Source organism: Myripristis murdjan, chromosome 22, assembly GCF_902150065.1.
Source record: "Myripristis murdjan chromosome 22, fMyrMur1.1, whole genome shotgun sequence".
Lineage (NCBI taxonomy): Eukaryota > Metazoa > Chordata > Actinopteri > Holocentriformes > Holocentridae > Myripristis > Myripristis murdjan.
Window position 1 is genome coordinate 10,569,469 of NC_044001.1, and position 21,282 is coordinate 10,590,750.

General features: G+C 42.7%; 2 protein-coding genes across 3 annotated transcripts in view; both read right to left on the minus strand.

The window, feature by feature from the left end:
• Positions 1 to 21,282, minus strand: part of pld1a (phospholipase D1a) — a 40,464-nt gene that overhangs the window by 17,389 nt on the left and 1,793 nt on the right. For both annotated transcript variants that reach the window (XM_030082032.1, XM_030082033.1), the window contains exons 2-10: positions 6,533 to 6,754; positions 4,910 to 5,079; positions 4,239 to 4,381; positions 3,653 to 3,764; positions 3,252 to 3,317; positions 2,528 to 2,586; positions 2,129 to 2,221; positions 907 to 1,059; positions 70 to 219 (exon numbers count right to left, since the gene is read on the minus strand). In XM_030082032.1, coding sequence (XP_029937892.1) covers positions 70 to 219; positions 907 to 1,059; positions 2,129 to 2,221; positions 2,528 to 2,586; positions 3,252 to 3,317; positions 3,653 to 3,764; positions 4,239 to 4,381; positions 4,910 to 5,079; positions 6,533 to 6,719 — 1,133 coding nt within the window. In that variant the 5' untranslated portion in view covers positions 6,720 to 6,754. The remainder of the gene's footprint in view (positions 1 to 69; positions 220 to 906; positions 1,060 to 2,128; positions 2,222 to 2,527; positions 2,587 to 3,251; positions 3,318 to 3,652; positions 3,765 to 4,238; positions 4,382 to 4,909; positions 5,080 to 6,532; positions 6,755 to 21,282) is intronic.
• Positions 13,227 to 14,886, minus strand: LOC115354479 (actin-like). The gene is made up of 2 exons (XM_030044875.1): positions 14,721 to 14,886; positions 13,227 to 13,888 (listed from the first exon to the last, which is right to left on the minus strand). Exons 1-2 carry the CDS (start codon positions 14,884 to 14,886, stop codon positions 13,227 to 13,229), a joined length of 828 nt encoding a protein of 275 aa, XP_029900735.1.

A 21,282-nucleotide genomic window follows, 5' to 3' on the forward strand; every position in this document is an offset into this window, starting at 1 on the left:
CACTTTTGCTTCACTTTGCCCTGTTGGTAACAGTTTTGAACGAATTGTAGCGTCTCATTCTGTGATTACCATTTTGCAGGGATGTTTTCCTCTTCCCGTGCAAAAGACCCAAAGCGGTGATCTCGGAGGAAGGCCTTCCCATAACTCCTGACGAAGCTCTCGATGCTCTGGCCCCACCAGCGGGCGTGTCTGTAGCTGCTGCACTTCAACACCAGGGTCCTGCCGGAGGGACGGACACATGCAGATTTACAAAGGAGCATACAGAAAGCACAAAGTAATTAGCATGTGCACACACACCGACATGTCACATATACAAACAGACACAAGCAAACACATACTGAAAGACACAGGTCGACATCGCCACATACAAATTTTATTGAACAGCAGCACTGCCTGAAAAAGAGGCATTTTGCTCTTAGATGCATGCATTAATATGATAATGTTACTGCGATTTTGCATCTATTCATCTTGTAAGATGCAAGCAGAAATTATCAACTATGCACTAGAAAACCAGTTTGAAACAAATAGAGAAGCATCATCTGTATATCAGATTGTGTGAAGACGGGTTAAAGAAAAAAGTCCAGCCTAAAACACTTAAAAAATGGTTAAAATCTGGGTTTTTCATTGCTTGGTGGCATATTTTTGTAAGACAGGCTTAATGGCAGAAATGTATTACCACCATTTAAATCAATGGTAAGTGTGAATTCCTCAGAATTTCAGCAAAGGCTTCTGTCTTGACTCACCACTTCTGAATGGCCAAACTTAACATCATGAATGAACTGAGCATCATTCATTGATATCTACAGTATAAAAGAAGACATGAGGGTGGATTTTTGTGCTGTTATATGTTATAATGTCATAATCTTCACCTACACACACACACACACACACACACAAATATATGACCTGGAGAGGCTGTCAATGCGGACTCCATGTTTGGTCTCGGTGTCCTTGGAGTCCATCTTGATGCTGAACTCTTTGTCCACCAGCAGAACGAAGGAAATGGCCCCAGAGTCTGGCTTCATGTACAGCAGGAATGAATCCTTCACCACCAACCAGCTGCACAGGACACACACTCATTTAGTCAGGATTTAAGATTTGCATGTCGTGTAAAGCTCTGTGGAGCTCTATTGATTGCTGTGCACTGTTTATTTTGTTGTTTGTTCTGTGGAAAGGATGTGGGATGAGAATCATCATGGGGAGGTAGGAGTTGGTAGGTGGATGGGCAGAGGGTTTCAACTGTGTGGGATTGTTTTACATTGTATTTAAAAAAAAATAACAAAAAATGATCACAAAATAATTTGGATGTTGGAGAGATGAAGGGAAAGGAAGATGAAGAGAGAAACAAAGGACAAAGAGGCTGGTGTGTGTGTGTGTGAGTGTGTGTATATAAGTACAGCAGTGCTGGGAAAGCTACTTTGAAAGTGCAGTTTACCAGCTACCTTTTACTTCACATTGGCACACACTCATCTGCAAAGTTATCCTCAAGAAGTTTTGCTTTGTTACAGTGGCACAAACTACTTTGGAGTAAAAATAATAATAATAATTTTTTAAAAAAAAAAACGGCATATCTACAATATCCAAAAATCATATCCACATCTAAAGTGCCAGCCAGTACAAAAATAGCACGACCGAAAAAAAACACAAACAATTAGGATTTGACACTGCAGTTTATTTAAAATGAAGTGAAATGGTCACACTTCCTGACTGAAACTACAATCTGAAATGTTAATTCTTTTGTGCATAAAATTAATCACTGCTACATTTTCAGACACCCGCCTGCCAGACAAAAAACAAATAAAAGGGCAGGAAAAAATATAATTGATTTTTTTTTTCATTTTATAGCCATAAATAGTTTGTAGCTCCATTATTTAATTATGCCTCAAAATGACAAAATAAATAAATTAACAAATAAAAAAATAAAATGCTAAAAAAAGAAGGAATGGCCCCGGGGTCAGGCTTTATGTCCCACGGGAACGGAAATTTATCTAAAATTGAATTTAGCTGAACTACCATCAGCAGGCTACTGCAAAATGTACTTTGACTGCCATTTTTATGACATGACACGTAGAGATGGCCAGAACAAGGAAGATATAAAACAGCAACTAGAACAGAAGTGATTTCATACCGTTTGGACCAGCGGTAGCAAACCTGGCTGTGACCACAGCAGTTCATGCCGGGGATACGATGACCTCCTGAGCGCTTATAGATCATCCCCTCCCTGGAACAAACACACACACATACACACATGCATGTATACTAACACACATACACAAGATACATTATGTTTGAACATGTTGCACCCCTTGAACTAACCAAGCTCCAAATCTGTTGTGAGTGTCAAAATGAGCAAACTCCAAGACAGCATCCCCAAAAATAAAAAAATAAAAAATCTAGCTTTGAGCTCTTTTTTTTTTTTTTTTTTTTTTTTTTTAAGCTTTTTAGTGCTTAAATGCACTTAAGGAAGACAGAGTTTTGTTTTTCACAGATGGAAAGAAATATCTTTGAAAGAGGAGAAAGTGCTCACAGTCCTTTGGGCCCCAAGTCGTGGATGAAAGACATCTGGCTTACATCAATGAACTCCATCTGAGAATAGACAGGAAGAGGGAAAAACAGGACTTGCACAATGATTTTTGTACTGGCAGACGAGAAACTGTGACATGTACAGTAGTCATCATCATGTGGCAGCGTCAACGGACGATTTTATGTTCCGCACAAACATTTTCTTAGTCTGCATTTTTTTTTTTTTTTTAATGGTTGAGAAAATCCCTACCACATCTTTATCTTATCTGCCTCAAAAGGTAAGGTCAACAAACTAACATACTGTATAAGATTAAATAAATTACATGCGGATTTATATTACAGTCAGTTTGCACACATCAAGTGATCGGCCATATCCAGAACAAATTCCACTGAGTGCAATGGCAGCATGAGCTTAAATTTCTTGGCTGTGTCAACATATAACAGACACAATGCTATGGGTAAACACTGCATGCATTAATGGTTGGCGTCAATATTCAAGTTTCCACCATAAGGATACAGTACATAATACAATAAAATGTAGAAAAATACTGTTAATTATATGTAGATTGACAGACATCAGTGATTTAGCTCATAAATGGAGCAATTTACACTAGGCTCAACATTAGCATACACTTGAATTAACAGACAGGCAGGCAGTAAATATTGCTATAGGGTTATGTTTTAGTGTCATAGCTTGCAGAAGTTCAGTTTCTAGTGGTATCACTCACAGTATGGTGATATTTGCGGTACATGGCCATCCTCAGCAGTTTGTTCAGATAATCCTCCAACTGTTTCTGTGGAAGTATAAACACGCAGTGAGAGTGTGGGAAACATTAAAAAAAATATATTTGCATATAAAAACACAAGTATAAATATATAGAATATGGTCATCAGGGTGCAAATTGCAGATAAACTTGTATACAAATAGGCACACAGTGACGCAAGTTGGCACAAAAACACTGTTGCTGTGTTGTAGAGGATGCATGTGTTCACAAGCAGTGAGGCGCCATGGCAACAAGTGAGTGTCAGAGGCGCTCCTTGCCGTGAAGTGAAGAGATGACACGACTGAAATTCCCCACCTAGAGAAGAAAGAGGCTGAAAGCTATAAAAAATCTCCCCTGCGACATACCCTCCTGCTGGAGACCTGTTCGTCCCGCGCCATCTCGTCTCCTCGCCCCCTGGGCAGGGAGGGCATCTCCCTCACCTCGCTCTTCCTCACACTCCTCCTCCTCACGGTGTGGCTGGGGCAGACCACAGGGTATAGAGAGGAACGGTGAATTTAAAACTCCACTTTCCCGATAGTTTAAGTGATACATGAGATTGTTTTTGTTCTATTTTGGCAGCGTCTTTGGTGCAAAGTGGTCATCGCTGTGGTGTTTTTGCACTGCACTTCCCAGAGCTCATTTGTTAGTCAGCGTGACCAGAACTGTGACATTTTGTCTCTGGATTTTCTGTCGGTGTAAGTTTGACTTTCTGTAGGTGGCGCTCTTTTCTTTGTCTGTTTTATCACAGTACATACAACCCAGTTCTTCTTCTGTTTATTCCATACAAACCACAGATGAGAATATGAGATGTCAGAGTAACAAAAACTACTATGTAAATCATGCGTAAGTGTGTGTATGAGTATTTTGCATATGCCTTTGTATGCACACATGCTTGTATTATGTCTGCATGTGAGTGAATGAGTGTGTGTGTGTGTGTGTGTGTGTGTGTACCTGCGAGAGGGCAGTGGTATCCTCATGAAGGTCTTATACGTCCTCAGCTCTCTGTGCAGCTCCATGAAGTGTTTCTCCTTCCTCTTCACCACCCAGGTAAACTCGCCATGCTTCAGCTCGATCTTAAACACCGCCGGCAATGACTACACACACAAACACACACATGCACACACACAAAAAAAATGCACACATCACACACAAGGGGGAGTGGAGGTCAGGAAATGTGTGGATGTGTGTGAGAGAGACTTTGTGAGCTTTAAGGTTAATATGGTACGGCAAAGGGGCAAAACGTTTATAAGAGGGTCAGTGGCTCAATGGGCATATGTGTGTGTGTGTGTGTGTGTGTGTGTGTGTGTGTGTGTGTGTGTGTGTGTGTGGAACATGGGAAGATTCCGATGCTCGATGCTGAATATATATTAAAGCTTTCAGTCAGGTACAATCAAAAAATAATACTCAAGGGTGTGAAAAAAATGAATTCTTACTTAATTTATTGATTAAAATTCATGTGATCATATTTCAGCATTAGATGCCCTTAACCTGTGCAAATTAAAGTGCAACAAGAGTACTTTTTTTTTTTTTGTCATCATATTGAAATACAGCTATATGGTGTGTGTGCCTGATAGGAAAGTACACACACTGTTTTTGTCACAGTGTCCATGTCTGTGCAGTACCTTGTTGACGCTCCTGTGGTGGGACAGGTTGAAGCGGTCCTGTGCTGTGGTGAACCTCTCCACCTCCAGGATCCTGGCAGTGATGGGGACCGTGGCGAGGTAGACCCTGGCACTGGCCTCCTTAAAGCCCACGGTGGCATACACTGCCGAGAACGGGATGCGGCTGTCTCCTGGGAGAGAGACGGGCCGGTTAGTGTGGGTTTGGTTTTGTTGAGTAGGTAGGAGTTGATCATGCCGGTTGGATGCGAGTAGGCTGCATTTCTGAGAAGCCTGTCTTTGTTAAGCTGTTTCTTCATTTTTCTTTATTCTCTGGAAGCCACCCTCGGACAGTCTCGCACTTTTTGATTTGATCAGTTGGTGAAGTTTAATGCACTCCAGGAGTTATTTTGTGTTGAATTAATAGTTAGGTGCACCTTCTTTCCTTTGACCTACCCTGTCTACTTCTACAACAGTTAATGATTTGCTACATTTCACACTGGCCAGAGGTGAACTTTGTGCTCTTCATCAAAAGAGACATATATAAATAGCAACACTATCAAAAAAAAAAAAATCAGGTGCACCTGATGTCACTGGGTTTGTACCATTTTGACAAATATTGCTCACTGGCAGCACATCACGCTTCATCCAGGCAATCTATTAAAAACAGCAGAGGGAAAAGGGCTTCCAGTAAAATCACAACAACAAGAATAAGGAAGCCATTAGAGATATGGAAGAAACATTATTATGCTAATACGCACACATAATGTGTGTGCAAAGAGGTGGAAGGAACACAACAAGGCTTCTGACATATATTTACAGCTGGGCAACGTATTAAAAAAAACAAGCCCAAAAAGCATATATCTAGCGGCCTCCTTTATTTTTGTTCTTGTGATAAATTTGTTCCACACAGTAAAATTGGTGATTCATCCTCTGTCTGCCTGTCCATCACCTGCTGATGGGATTTTGATGAAACTTCAGGGAATGATGCGTGTCACTGCTGCTTTCCAGAACTTTCAAAATTATGCTCAGAGGCAGGAGGAGGGTCCCACACACTTGTCTTGCTGATTGGATCCTCATGACACTCAGAGGATTGCCGCACCTCATTGCTCCATTCCGGCATTATTAAAATTGCCGTGATTGGCCAACAGGGGGCTGTGATGTTTGTGCACTTGCTTGTACATGTGTGAGGCAATTTCTAATACACCGCTGGTCGGAAGTGTGGGGCATGATGTATCCCTCCAAAATGACTTGTCGCAGGGGAAGCAGCTACGACTACAGGTCAAAGCAAGGAGACATATCGGCTCCTGTATCGCTCATCTGGAAAACTGTTTACTGTTGCCTTGTTTTGTTCTGGGTTTTAATTGGTTTGCCAGTTATTCTCCGGATGTATTTCATTTGTTGATAATGACAAAGCATGACTCTCTCTTCTCTGCTGGTGTGCTCTGCAGGAGAGTTGTTTATTTCCTTGAATGATGCTCACTCTTTTTTTTAAAAAAAAAATGTCAGACATGCAGACAAATACATTTATAGGTAGATAGATACATACATACTATTCAGTGCAGTGAAAGGAAAGATGAAAGAGAGAGAGAGAGAGAGAATGACGTGCAATCTTCTGCATCTACACACACACACTCACTCACACACCTAAGCAGTGTCCCTCAAAATCAGTCTCCTCTCCCTCTCCGATGTCCAGCTCTCTGGTGTCCAAGCTCTCCACAAGCTCAGCCATCTTGATGCGGCTGCGTCCGTCCGCGATGTCCCCCGTGGAGTCCGTTAGTTCCGAGTTCACCAAGGTGAGACTGCTGCTGGTGGGTGGGGCCTTACCCAGCATGCCTAGCACTTGTCAGCCCCCAGAGCAGGGCGCACCTGGAGAAGAGAAGAGAAGAGAAGAGAAGAGAAGAGAAGAGAAGAGAAGAGAAGAGAAGAGAAGAGAAGAGAAGAGAAGAGAAGAGAAGAGAAGAGAAGACAGAAAGCATTCATGACGTTATCGTCAGAGGATCACTATGCGCTATAGAGGAAGTGACAGGGCGTGGGAGGTCAAGTGTGTGTGTGTGTGTGTTTATGTAAATATGCATGTGCGTATGTGCTGTATGTCCATGACTCCTCAGTGTACATCCCTCCCACAGAGACAGACAATCCATTGCTCCCAGCAGAGTCAAAGATCAGATCCCTGATTGGCTACCCAAAACCCTGATGATGTAGCATGGAGTCCCAGAAGGACTACAAAAATATTTGCTCTTTGACAGGCCTACGCACACAAAAACAGAAAACACACACAAAATTGAAATCTCTGTAGCAAGAAAATCTGTTGTAAGTTCAGATGATCATGTGGCAAAACATGTGTTTATTTATTTCTACTATGGGAAAGGTAAATACTTCTGAAATACCAAATATTTGTTCTGAAAACATCATGAAAAGTGTAAATTAGAGAAAAATATGATTGAGTTAATGCATTACGATGATTAGGAACCACCGCGATTGTGAGTCACATGATCATAAAACAGTCAGTCGAGCCATGAAGGATGAGTCTCTAAAATTTACATTTCAACAGAAGGACAGAGAGCAGAGTTTATTTTATCACAGGATGCTTATGGAAAAGAATAGACTTTAAATTGTGGTTCTGATACAGGATTTCACTTTCATTTCTCTATTCAAATACAAAAAAAAAAAAAAAAAAAAAAAATCTTCTAAAAAAAGAGTGTTTTAAATAAATAATCCTTCAAACAAAAAGACAAATCAACTATTACTGTGGTTTCCAATGCGCAGAATTAAGGCTGATTACAATGCACATAGAAACCTGCAGGGGGGATAAGGAGTGTATGATAGGCCGTATGAAAGAAGCCACACAAGTATGAGCCAGATTTGATGGACAGTCCGTTTACACTCCAGGAAATAGTTTGGTGACTTTGTAACTGTGGTCGACACATTAATTATTTGTTTTGCTCAGTGATTCTCTTCGTTATGACAGCACTGTGCGATCATAGCACCGTGGTGTTGTTAAAGTCAATGCAATTTGACTCACTTATTTGTTATGCACAGTTTAACGATGTGGAAACAGACAGAAACTCTCACTTTCTCATACAGTACACACACACACACACACACATCTAACAGCTAACCTACTTAACTCCAGTTAATGATGAACTCACTGAGTGCCTGGAATTCAGTTTATCAGATCAGCATTACTGTCACTTGTGTGTCAGTCATGCTGATCTAATAAACTGACACGTCATAAAAACGACAGCTGACACTCTCCACCTCATTCAAGTCAGCCGTGTGTCACCACGAGCTCGACGCGAGGAGATCAGCTCACACGGAGATGCATTTCTTCATCAGTTTTTTCACAGCTTGGGCTGACTACCCTTTCAGTTCACTCTTACTGCTTAACAATGGAAACCAAACCCTTGAGACTGAGGTCACAGGACTAATGTTGCAACTTTGACTCCAGGCGTGTTACGCATGGTTCTTGGCATTAGATCTTATCAATGGAGAGACTCTCTCAGACAGAGCAAATACCCATTATTGGCCCAATAATAATCTTTAAGTATGGGTAGCACAACAATCAGCAGCCTGCATCTCTCTTTCCTCCAAAAGCAGAGTACTAGAAGATATACGGTAAAGTCAGATACTGCCCCTTTAAATGCAATTTGACTGATTGTTTTTCTCCTTTATATTGTTGCTTTAACAGTTTATGCAACATGCTTTGCCACAAGCATGTTGCCACTGACTCAGTGCTCAAGTAAAGCAGATTTTCTCAATGGTTCCTTCAAGTTGAAATAAATGATTTTACTAGAAAATGTGCTCAGTACAGAGCAGACGTCCTCCAGTGAGGCAGATCAGGTATTTGCCTCATTCACTTTGCCACCATGTTTGGTTGACTGACGTCATAAAGAGGGTTAGACGCAGAACTGACATAGACGCCAGTGTTAAACTCAGCTATAAAAATGCTATTTTAGCAGTGGGATTACTCACAGTAACATTTGGAAATGATCTCAGTTGCTACAATAAAACATTTCCCATGGCTGAGCTATTTTTTTCTTATCCATGTTTTATCACTCAGCCGACTGGGTGTAGTTTTGCCGTTAGAATGGATGACTGCATTATTTGTATGTCATTTCTCCGCCAATACTTGTCATAGCTGAATTTCTGTTTGGACCTGTTGTATCTTTTGGTTGATTGGTTTTAATTTTAATCAACTCCACCAACCTTTTTAGAAAGTAGTTGTATGCCATTTCATTCAATACTACTCTTGAAATTGTATTTTTAGAGCGGAGTTTAACATTGGAGTCTATAGCATATCTAATCCCATGCAAGATGTCTATTAACCAAACATTTTGCCAAGGTGAGCGATGTGAATTGCAACCTGTTTAGTTGCATTCTTGCTTGTCCTTGCTGTATCTTTTGGCCGATTATGGCCAAAATGTAATCAACCCCTCCTTGGCTCAGGACTTTCAATAAAGCTTCATGTCAATCATTTCAGAATTTTTTGAGATATCTTGCTCAGAGACAGAAAGACAGATAAATAAGACAATTAAATAAAGGTAATTATTCCAAATGAAGGGAAACTGTTCAGCCGATGATGCAGCAGAGTTACCACAAACCACAATATTACTTAACCCTGGACAAGTTGAGTAAGAACATCCTCCCATACAGCAAGCATGTACAGTAAGGGAGGAAGTGTTTTACACACACACACACACACACACACACACACACACACACACACACACACACACACACATACACTTCAAACTGCTCAGCTCAACCTTAGTTTCACAGTTTTGAAGGGCAAAAAAGCTGTCTCATTCACACCCTCCACCCAGAGCTCACATTTCTAACCAATTGGATTCCTGCTCTCCAGCCACCTTACACAGGCTACCCAGTGTTTTGAAAATTACATCTCATTACAGACATCACCATTTGCAGTTTTTAGCTTTTTTGTCAGTGTCATGTCTGTAGACTGAGCCCATGGGAGCGTGAGCTGGTGGCAAGACAATGTCGGTGATGTCATTTGCTGTGTAAAGCATCAAGTGCCACCATGCTGGTGAGACCTGACGCAGCTGAGGCCTCAGGAGAGCACAGTCACACTGGAGGCAGACGCACTGTCACGGAGCCACACACAAAGCCACAAACACACACACACACACAGTGTCAGTGGCCAGGATTATCAAGGAAGCTTAATTTCTGACACTATTTTTTAAGGTCGAACACATATACGTGATGGTCCAAAATGTCAAGTAAAACACCTGGATCCTGATCCCTGGTTTTCACACCTGTAGCTTGTTTCGTTCAGTCTTATCTGACACGGTAAAAAAATTCAAAAAATATATCAAGAAAAACTGCACTGGACCTATCAGCCTGCTCATTTGTTCAGGGTTAGACAAATATTGCCAGGTTCACAGGCAGAGAAAGTAAGTGTTTACTGAGGGGAGTTTTTTTTCCTCTCTCTCTTTATTGTACAAACATATATGTCCTATATACAGTATAAAACATGGGCATGGAGTGCCATCAGCAGCTTTGGCAGTTTTTCATTATTGCACATTTGGGCTAAAGTCAAATACATTCCCTTATGCTTGGTAGAAAGCAACCTTTAGACAATATTCACTTAACATACAGTGGAAATAACTATCTGCATGCCTACAGACTTTGCTTTTAACACACACACTGCCTTAAATATCTTAATTAAACAACGCTGCAGATCTGTGGCTCAGATTAAACTACATTTGTCATTTAATTTAATAATGTGGCCTGGTTTCCCGGTTGGGTAGATTTCTCTATTTCCAAGCGCTATGATCACTCAGCTGTCAAACAATGAACCGAACCAGCTGTTTAAGCACCCAGAATGTTGTACAACCACCGGCACCGCTCTGCGTTTATTTTTACAGACGCTGAAGAGGAAACCTGAACAGGAACACGCTTCTCTCACCAACTTCACTCCCAGAGGCCCTGTAACAATTCACTCTGGCATAATATTTTCAGTATGCAGTCTGAAATTACACTGATTTTAGTCTGATCACTAAATCAGTATATCCCATAGGCAGATTCTGCCGCCCAAGGGCTTCTGACTGGCCTCCACAAATTTTTCCTCAGTAAAGCTAATGGCAGCAATTCTAGAAATGAATCAAAAGAGTAATTCAAGAGAGAATGACACCGCTGGAAAGAGAGATGCACCGAGGAGTGTACATTCACCTGCGGTCTAAATGTCATTGTAAAACATGAGCACACTGATGCTCTCCAGGCGAGGCACACAGCAAACTAAGATGAACTCTTTCCCCTTGAGCACACTTACACACACACGTTAAATACATGTTTGCTATGAGCCAAGAGACATGTGGACCACGTGCAACCTGCTACCTGTTTGTTTCGATGAAATACAAACACAGGACTAGTTTCAGTATTCCCGTACTTGTCTCATACACACACACGCACACACACACGCTGAGGCAAGAGGTTTAATTTTTCCATGAAACTTTGAAGCTCGATAAACCTGTTCACCCTGTTGTAAAAATCGGACTTTTTACATACGCTCGCTGCACCCCTGCTCTACCCTTCGTTTCATCCCCAACAGATATCTGTAAAATTGTGCAATACGAAGATGGGAAGCAGGTTTTGAAATACAAAGCCACAATCGCTACAGCTCTACAGTAATAAGTGTTTAAATGTCACAATCTGTTGGCATCTGGAGAAAGAATACAAAAAGAGCCCTAAATTAAAAAGTAAGCTGCAAGAGAAAATGTATTACCAAAAAAGCAGAGATCCTATTTGGCCAGAAAGCAAAGCGGTTTATGGGAGATGTCTTCATTTTGAGAAGCACTTCTGCTACCATCTGTCTTGACCACAGACCCGTTTGTTTATAGCACAGACTTCACAATACAACAGTTAATGTGACAATGATATATTCATGTTTAATTGCCACTTTTAATACATGTCATAAGGACGTATGGAAGTTTATTGCCATTGTAATTTCGAGTTTGGCACTCTCATAAAAGCAGCAAGGCACAGGAATAAAAGATTAAATGTACACACAGCATAAGACAACTGTGACTGCAAGAAATAAAAAAAAAGTAAAAGGCAGTATATAGTGCAGTTTAAATATTGCATATATTGTAAATTGTATTGCACCCTTTTTCCTTTAGTCTTAGTGAATTTAAGAGGCAAAAAAGAAAACTTTCTAGAAACTAGGCAAGCCCTGGCACACACACATACACACGGGACCACAGATAAACAGAATAAGATAAAGACCTGTTTACAGTAAAAACATAGTGTGGAGGCCCCAGAAATTTTGCAAAAACAAATGCAGACTCACATAACTCATCGAATACGGGCACAGAATGGCATGATTAAACACTGATTTTATGTTTTCTGCGATGGCTGGATTTGTTATGTATTTAGTTTAATTGATTTATTTGCGCTTTGATTTTTGTGGATTGTCTGGTGACCCCTGATGTCGGTCTTTGTGTTTTTGTTCGGTCACCCATGTGGTTTGGGTGCCTATTATTTGTATATGCCATGTGCTGCCGAAGACAGATTTTCTACTCTTCTATTCTATTGTAAGTGGATTAGTGATGACCTTCTGCTGCCTAAATGCTTTCCTTTACATGAGCCCTCTCTGATGCCAGACCTCAACTCTTATCTGAATCTTCACCTATCTCAAAGTTCACCCTAACCTTAAACCTAAGTCCTTTGCATCTAACAGGTGCTGTTCACATGAGAAGCAGGTCAAATGTCCTTATTTCTCTGAAAAGCCACCATAAAGTCCCAAATAAATGAGAGCACAGCACGTGCATGAGCCAACAACACAATATGACAGTAAACATTCTTGCTCTGACACAAGACCCAACACGCTTGCACAGGCAGAGCCAGGAGAGTCTTCAGCAGATAACATGACGAGTCGCCTTTGGTTAAACACGAATGCCTGTCTGTCTGCTCTGTGTGTGTGTGTGTGTGTGTGTGTGTGTGTGTGTGTATGTGAGAGAGAGAGAGAGAGAGAGAGAGAGAGAGAGAGATGCTATCCCCTTTAAACCAAAGTGTTTTTTTTTCTTCAATTATTGTGTCACAGGGTGTGTGTGGGCAGGCCAATGCCTCCGTCCATTGAGTAACCATTCGCCTACACTTGCTCTGCACTCCAAGGCCCTGGTGGACTGTTCTCTACCTGCCGATTGACTTTTGACTTTGTTGCCGTGAGGGGGAATTATTTCTGTGTTTCTAAGTAGTGTATTGTTACTTGCTGTTTTTTAAAAGAATACAATCACTTCCCCACCTTAAATTGTGTGCTGTCTTTAAATCAGAAACTCCCCAGTAGAGGTTATTCAAATTCGAGTTGTTACACTTTCAGCCTCTAGGGCGTGACAAATTTTGGCATTGTTGGCAGGATGGCCAGCACTGCTCCTCCGCTCCACACAGAGAAGTCTCTGTCTTTAGGGATGGAGACACGAACGCAGTCCACCAGGTCTGCAGGCACCATGCCTCTGATTTCAGCCTGGAGCCGCTCGGGCAGGCCGGGTAGCAGGGTATTTCCACCTGACAGAACAATGTTCCCCAGGAAGCCCCGCCGCAGGTCAATGTCTGAACCAAGGATCGACTTGAAAACGCTCTCATGCATCCCGTACTGGTCACGTCCAATCAGCTCAGGCTTCAAGAGAATCTCAGGGGCCCTGAACCTCTCCGTGCTGAGGCAGATAATCTGGCCGTCTGGCATGGTGTAATGCATCTCTGCACTGGACGGCCCCCTGTGCTTCAGCTCCGCTTCATAGTTCAGAGCCACGCAGCAGCACTTCTCCTTTATCTCCCTCACAATCTCCATCTCTGCAGTGGTGCGCAGGCAGACACCCTGCTCCTGAAGGAGCTTTTTAAGCTCCATAGTAACATCTCCACCAGCCAGAGGAAAGCGCTGCACAGCATGAGGTGGGCAGTAGCCCTCAAAGACAGGCACACTGTGGCTCACTCCATCCCCAGAGTCAAAAACCACCCCTGTGGATCTACCTGCTCCTACTTGCTGGGCTTAACCGATGACTGCCACTTAATGGAGCCTGTGAAAGGTTTAATCAGACACTCTTGAACTTGTTGGGGACCTTGGAGGTAGAGCAGCATAGTAATTGGGTTGGACATTTGCCAGGGCTAGTCCAATCCTACAATAATACCATCCACAGCTCTACTAATTATGCCCCAGCTTTCCTCATGTTTGGCCGCCACCTCAGAACACAGATTGACATGTTGACGGGAGTGGCTGGCCCAGAAGTCACTACTTCCACCACTACTGAGTGGGTTGGGAAACATCACAGGTAGCTAAGCTATGCTTACAAGAACACCACAGCTCACCTTAATAAAACAGCCAAGAAAAACAAAAAAACGTGATTATGTCTCGTCCCTATCCTGACAGGTCTGTCTATAAGATACGTCCCGAAGGGAAAGAGGGCCCAGAATGCATCCTGCATCGTAACAACTTACGCCCTTGCCTCCCTTGTCTGACCCCACAACCAGCCGTGACCCCTCGACCTCCGTCCAGTGAGTACAACCGAGGTTCACTAGTGTGGGGTTTAGCTTTCCCTTTTAACCCAGGGGGAGCTGTGGAGGACGTACAGGCCCCTGCAGTAAGACGGTCCCAAAGGGAAAATAGACGTAGGTCCGTGAGATATAGGGAGTAGTTCTAGGGACTAGAACATTTTAAGCTGGAGGGGATGTCACAGGGTGTGTGTGGGCGGGCCAATGGACACAGCGCTTCCAAGCGGTGCGCCCAACCCCCTCTCCGCAGGTAATCACGGAGATGCAGGCCAGGTGTGTGACAACGCGCCCAGGATGAGCCAACCGGGCAACAGATAAGACGCCGACCTACGGTTGGGAGAGCCACCCAGAGCAGCCGAGCCAGGAAGGACGCGGAGAGCATCCGCAGCGTGGGGTGCACGGAGACGGAGTCTCAACGAGGAGACGCGGATCCCGTCGGTCGCCACGGAGAGAAGGAGACACGCGGCGTAGGAAAACGGAGGGGTGAACGCTCGCATCACCTCTCCCCCCAGTCAAGTCTCTGTTACTCTATATCTGATTCCTGCCAATTGTGAATTTACCCCAGGGGAGAGCCGTCGTTTTCTTTGTTTTCTTGCATGTTTTTTCTTTTTGCTTGCTTTGCCTTTGTTTGTTAAACAAACTTTAGTTTGACATTCATTTGTTTCAGAGTTTGATATTTCAGTATAGTTTGCTTTGGTTGCCTGTTTAGTATTTGATTTCTTTTGTTTGGTTTATACTTTGGCTTCCCTGGGTGGACACGGAGGGATCGAGGGCGGAGAGCCTGCGGACCTGGGTCTCTACTCCTTCCAGTCATAGCCGCCATACACCACGAGGGGGGCGTCCGCCAGCGCTGTGCGACGGCAGGGCCGCGGGCCAGGCTCCAGGCAGACACTAGCAACCATTCGCCTACACTTGCTCTGCACTCCAAGGCCCTGGTGGACTGTTCTCTACCTGCCGATTGACTTTTGACTTTGTTGCCGTGAGGGGGAATTATTTCTGTGTTTTTAAGTAGTGTATTGTTACTTGCTGCTTTTAAAAGAATACAATCACTTCCCCACCTTAAATTGTACGCTGTCTTTAAATCAGAAACTGTTTTTAGCCACCTCGGGTGTTGTTTCAGCACCGTCCATATGCCAACTTATTCAACAAACCCTAACTGTGCTAAATTAAAATCACAATATTGCACATGCACTGTATTCCCCTGTTTTCTGGCAGCAAAATTCCAGACTTTTCCAATACAACACAATATTTTTGTCCATTGCTAAGTAGGCTCTGGATCCTCTTCTGGATCTCAAGACTTCACTTCACAGGGTCATATTTCATGCGTGGGACAACAATGAGGGGAAAGCAATTTGACATGTTTGTCAATGCGATGCACAGTTTAAAATGGTTAATGTTTTTTGTTTTTTTTTTCTTCATTGGGTTCCAAGTGGAGTGTGGAGTGTGTGTGTGATCTTGGATGCCACGAGTAGAATTTATGACAGTGCAGTTATCTCCCTGCTCTAAGAATACTCATGACCCACTGCAGGCTTGACCCGCAGGAGGTCAACTACAGAAGGACGAGGAATGCTTAAGGCTATGTGTGTGTGTGTGTGTGTGTGTGTGTGTGTGTGTGCGCGCGCGTGCACACTCAGATGTCAAACATGTGCACTCACTCGTCTTGGTATCTCTGTCCCTGCAAACCGGCGGGAGAGCAGAGAAGGGGATGAGAACGCGATGAGAGGAGGAGTTTGGAGGAGTTATCTCTCTCCTCCGTCCTGATGGAACACTGCCTACTTCCTGCTTCCTGTCCTGTTGTCATGGCGATTGTTTTAACAGCCAAGGAGCCGCTTATATAAATATCAGCAGAAGCAGTTAGGAGCTCCCGCCTCTCCCTTTATGTGCCAGCATCCTCCTCAATGTCAATTAACTGAAGTAAACCCGCAGTGAAATTATAGATGAAGAAACAAGGGAATGTTGAGTTGGAGAAATTAAGTGGAGAGGAGCAGAGTTAGAGAAAAGCTGTTCAGCATGAGACTCTGAGGAAATTTAGTGTCTCATCCTGCCACAACGGGTCATTAAAACATGTTGCTGCACTCATCATGTGGGGACCAAGCAGCACCAATTCAAATTAAATGCAACTGTTGCTGATGTAATGTTTTTACAGATTTCACATGCAGAGGCGAGTTGTTACAGAGACTTTCCAGGAACTCATAGGCCACAGGTTTGATCCCTGCAACAGCCAATGAGTCTCCATTATCTGTCATGTGCATCCTGACAAAGTGCATTTAAAGTCGTCCTCCAGTCATTTATTACGCCCCTAAAAATATCATCAAATCACATATTTAGAAGGTTTTCCATAAAAAAAAAAAAAACACCTCTTAGTGCCTTAAAACAGCTTAAATATAACTCTAAATCTTGCCTTGATTACACACATCACAGGACATGGAAGTCCCGCCACAGTTGTGAACAATGTGACATATTTCACAATCTAACCATGAAAAAAAAAATTATAATCATAATCTTGTTAATCTTTTGAAAATAAAACACTCATGTGGCAGAGCTTGAATGCAGAAGTCCCCTTCCAACGACACTCATAATCTAACCATGAAATCGCTTAGTTACACTAATAGTGTTCATATGAAGAAGACATTTTGTGTTGTGCATGCTAATGATTTATCAGCACCAGCTCCACCCACTGCGACAAAATGTCTTCTTCACCCCAGTTGATGGGACTGGCTGTTGAATTTGTGATGTTCCAGATCTAACTCACCGAAAGTACGTCTGAATCTCAAACCTTAAGGGTGTGCACAGACACCTCCATCTTCAGTCGAGGATTGTGAAAACACCCCTCTGACAAACTTTGCAAAGATACTAGTCACAATAGTCAAGCGCATAAATTTTAGGAGGCATAAACATGAGAAAAACAAATTTTTGAGTGGTGAGGATCTTGGAAGGAAGTACCACTATCTCCCTAGTTGCTATAATTAGCTCTGGATAAAATGACATGTTATCCCATGTCCTTCAATCCTCTTATTTTTCTGTTATTCACATCCTGAAATTCTTCTTGGAATGGTCTAATAACACTGCCGCTGCTCTAGAAAAATATTCTCATCTCTTAAGGAATTGAAATAAATCGGCTCGGTGCTTTGCTTTTTTTTACATTGACACAGTATGTAATTTCTCTCAGGTTCATAAAATCTGTAAACAGTGAACAATATCAGTCGTGACTTGAATATATTAAACATTTAATCGCTTGTTGAATCACATTGTTACTCGGAGAGCCACTCAAGGCAGATGAAGCCGAAGAATAAGCTTCACCCCTGTATCTCCCCGAGAGGCCCCTCAATCTTCTGGGCTGAGATGCATTGAAAATTTTGTTCTGGGCCCTGTCAGTTCGGTGGAGAGTGACCAGTCTCCCCCTATGAAAGAGCGGCCACACTGGAGGGAAGCACCCCAAGATGTCACATCCCGTCTCCTCCTCCTCCCTCTGGCTCCATGAAGGTCAGCCAAAACAAGAGGGGCCAGCCAGAGCAAATAAACTGTGCAAGAAGTGAAGAAGATGATGTGCCATGACGCAGGATGAAGCCTTGCGGGGCCACCTGAGAGAGCAGACGTGGCTGAAGTGACAGCCGCAGACGGGAGGAGCAGCCCGCCAATGTCTGAGGTGCAAATCAGACTCCTGTTGAGCTACAAGGATATTTGAGAATTGAAAGTCCTGCACTTGGCCACTCCTTCACCTGCACCTCCCAATGCCAGCAAAGACCCTCGACCTGTCAGGATGATAAGGCTGTCAAACGCTGCCAGTGAAGCAGGTCAGTTCCATCTCACAATCTTTTATACGGCAAAATATGTAATTAAGTGAATATAAATAGTTATGATAAATGGGTGCAAAGGTAAATGACACGTCTTGTCCCTAATCTCAACAGACAACCAGGTGACCGAGCATCAAGATGCAAGAGGAGAAGAAGGAGGAGGTGGGTCAGACCAACCCTGCAAGAAGCCTTCAGCTCAGCCTCCAGCTGCTTGGCTCAGATGACTCGTAATGTGTTTACCGTGTGGAGCAGTTTTTCAGTTTTTTAAGAACATAACCTGCAAGGCTGCCGCATTTGTTAAATGTAGAGATATAGCCTAACAAATAAACACAACAACAGTGGCATCAGCCTGAGGTTGTGTAACTCTTCATTTTTATTAGGTTCTGCCTTTAGTGTAGTAGCGGGCGTTCAGTTAAAGTTTTATGTTGTAATTTATAGTATGTTGACAGTAGAACTACTTCATTTGGTTTAAGTTTAACTTTTAGCAAGGACTAAACACTGACATTGCAAGAATTTACTTAGGCTAGTGTGACTATGTTTGAGTTTGAGTTTAACTGACAGGTTTTTAAAGAAAATTTTTGTTGTTCTTGAAATATTGATTCTACCCCTATGGATATTTTCTTACCATGTGGACTCATATAACACCCAGGTAACTATACAAGCCAAAACTATACATTTATCAATTTCAATTTTGCTTCAAAAAGAGTGTATGAGTTCATTGGATTTCTTTTATCTACTGGGCTTGTCTTTCAAGAGGCCTTACATTTAAAGGAGAGAGAGAGAGCAAGAGAGAGCAAGAGAGAGAGAGAGAAGGAAAAAAACTATCAAAACAAAAATGAAAAGCAACACACAGGCATATGCCATACATTTTCCAGCACTAAATTATAAATGATATAGATTCCTGTCAAAACTGGCCCTCCTTAGTGTAAGTGCATAGGTCTTTCAAATGTCTTTCCTAAGCACACTGCAGAACCAGTGTTTTTTTTTTTTTGTTTTTTTTTACCAAGCTTTTTCACTTAAGTTGGTTGTAATCATATTCTTACATTTCAGCAGGCAGCAGGGTGGTGATTTCCAAGTATTCTGTTCTGGACCTGAAACAAAACAGCTCCCCTCTATCTACCCCACGTTATTTGTGCAGTCCACTCTTATGGGTGGGGGCGAGCCTTGCAGTGGCTGCTGCTGGGAGTTGAGCTGGACTCACTGCATGAATCCAAAACCAACATTCAACACAATGAATAGAAAAACAGTGGTGCTGTCCACACATTGCCTCTCTAAAGAGTTGGTATAATTATGAATTTCATCAATACTATGATTTACAAAGGGGTATAAATCTACAGTATTGACCAATGGCGAACATGGAGTTTGACCATGGAGAAAAATGAACTATCAACAACTGAAAATAGCTTTTGATGTCGGCCCTTCAGAGTCAAAGAGCAAAGGCTTGTTTCAAGACTCACGATTTAACTCTGACATTAAAATCATACAAAGAGAAATCCATCGTAGAAGAGGAATAGATACTGGCTCAACAAACAATAGTCCATAATGTTATGCGGCCACAATACATATTTAGTTTTGATGAGGAGGTGTACAGTAAGTCATTCTGGGAAACAGAGGAAGAGCGGTCACGACAGGTTGAGGGAAAACGAGGTCACCAAAAAGTTAAAGTAAGTTTTCCTCCCAGAATAACTTCTGGGGTGCGCTGAGCATGACAGCTGATGATACCTAATAATATGAGAGTTTCAGTGGGTGGATTTTTCCTTTAATAACTGATACTATATGGTATAAAACAATACAAGTACATTCATCATGTTATGGGTGTGAACTGAAGCCCTCATCCAGTGACCTCATCAACACACTGGTAATAATTTGATTTAAAAAAAAAAATGTAGTTACTTCCAGCAGTCACAATTTAAATGGATTAACTGAAGTCCAGCGGTGCAACAGGTGAAGGGATGCACATTGCTGTCTGCTCCAACTGGCAACTTTTTTACTTGCCACTTAAAGATTTGCTTGCAGAACATATTGGCAAAGGGTCAAATTATTGATGAGAACATCAGAGGCGGACTAAACACCGATGCTCATTATCTGCAGAGGTGCAGTCACCAATTAGCATTTATAAACAGCAGAGGCACTGTCACTCATTACCCACCAAGTGTTGAGAATAATGGATAACTTGTGAAATGCATCATCTATTCCTGGATGAGTGACAGCAGGCTTGACATTTATGGGCCACTGTGAGCGATTTACATGATTTTAAAAATATCACACGCACGGCCACGCGCGCGCACACAAAAGCACACGCGTGCGCCTCACTCCTGCACACGCAACAAATATAACATGCCCATAGCTTGGCATTTACAGTGAGCGCGGTGCCAAGCTCCTCGTGGCACAGATGGTACAAAGAGAGGGAGAGAAGATCGAGGGAGGAAAGGAGAGAAAACCAACGAGAGAGGTCTGTGACACCTCTCTTTCTCTGCCCACACTAAAGCTGCCTATTATCTAATCCTTCACACCACGGATAGGGGGGATAGATGGTCAGAGAGCAGAGAAAGCAAGACATAGATGCCAGAAAAAGAGAGAGAGAGGGAGCGATCGTCGTCATCATCGCCAGAGTGGTGTTCTGCTGGTGGTAACACAAGGCAGCATTGTACTGGAGGAGAGAAGGAGCTGCTCTCTTGCTCTCTCTGTCTCTCTCTCTCTCTCTCTCAGCCATACCAAGCCAGCCCCGGTCTAGCTCTGGAAATTACAGAACTAAAACTTGGGTCCAGGCCACTAAAACTGCATCTGACTCACTGTGGTCGCAACAGTGGGGCGCAAAGTATAGAGGACGTTTGCACTCTTGACTCGAGGTTTACTTGCAAAGTAGGCCAGCTGTATTGGAGCCGATACGGGGAAGATACGCGACACTGTATATTGAAATCTAGCCTGCGTGCTGGGCACTGGCCAAAACAAGAAGCTACTCAGATGCAAAAAATAGACATGATTCAGTTACACAGACAAAAAATAAGTGTGCTAATGATGGTTTCCGTGCCAATGAGCTCAATGAAGCTTGTTGTCATCCGTATTTTTTTTCACAATGTAAACAAATCACCTCTATTT

Excerpts from the sequence above, each read along its gene's own strand:
- LOC115354479 (XM_030044875.1), bottom strand. The coding sequence starts at position 14,886 with ATGCGAGCGTTCACCCCTCCGTTTTCCTACGCCGCGTGTCTCCTTCTC. Across the intron at positions 13,889-14,720 it reads TCTGGGTGGCTCTCCCAACC|CCCAGCAAGTAGGAGCAGGT; the intron begins GTAGGTCGGCGT and ends TCATCGGTTAAG.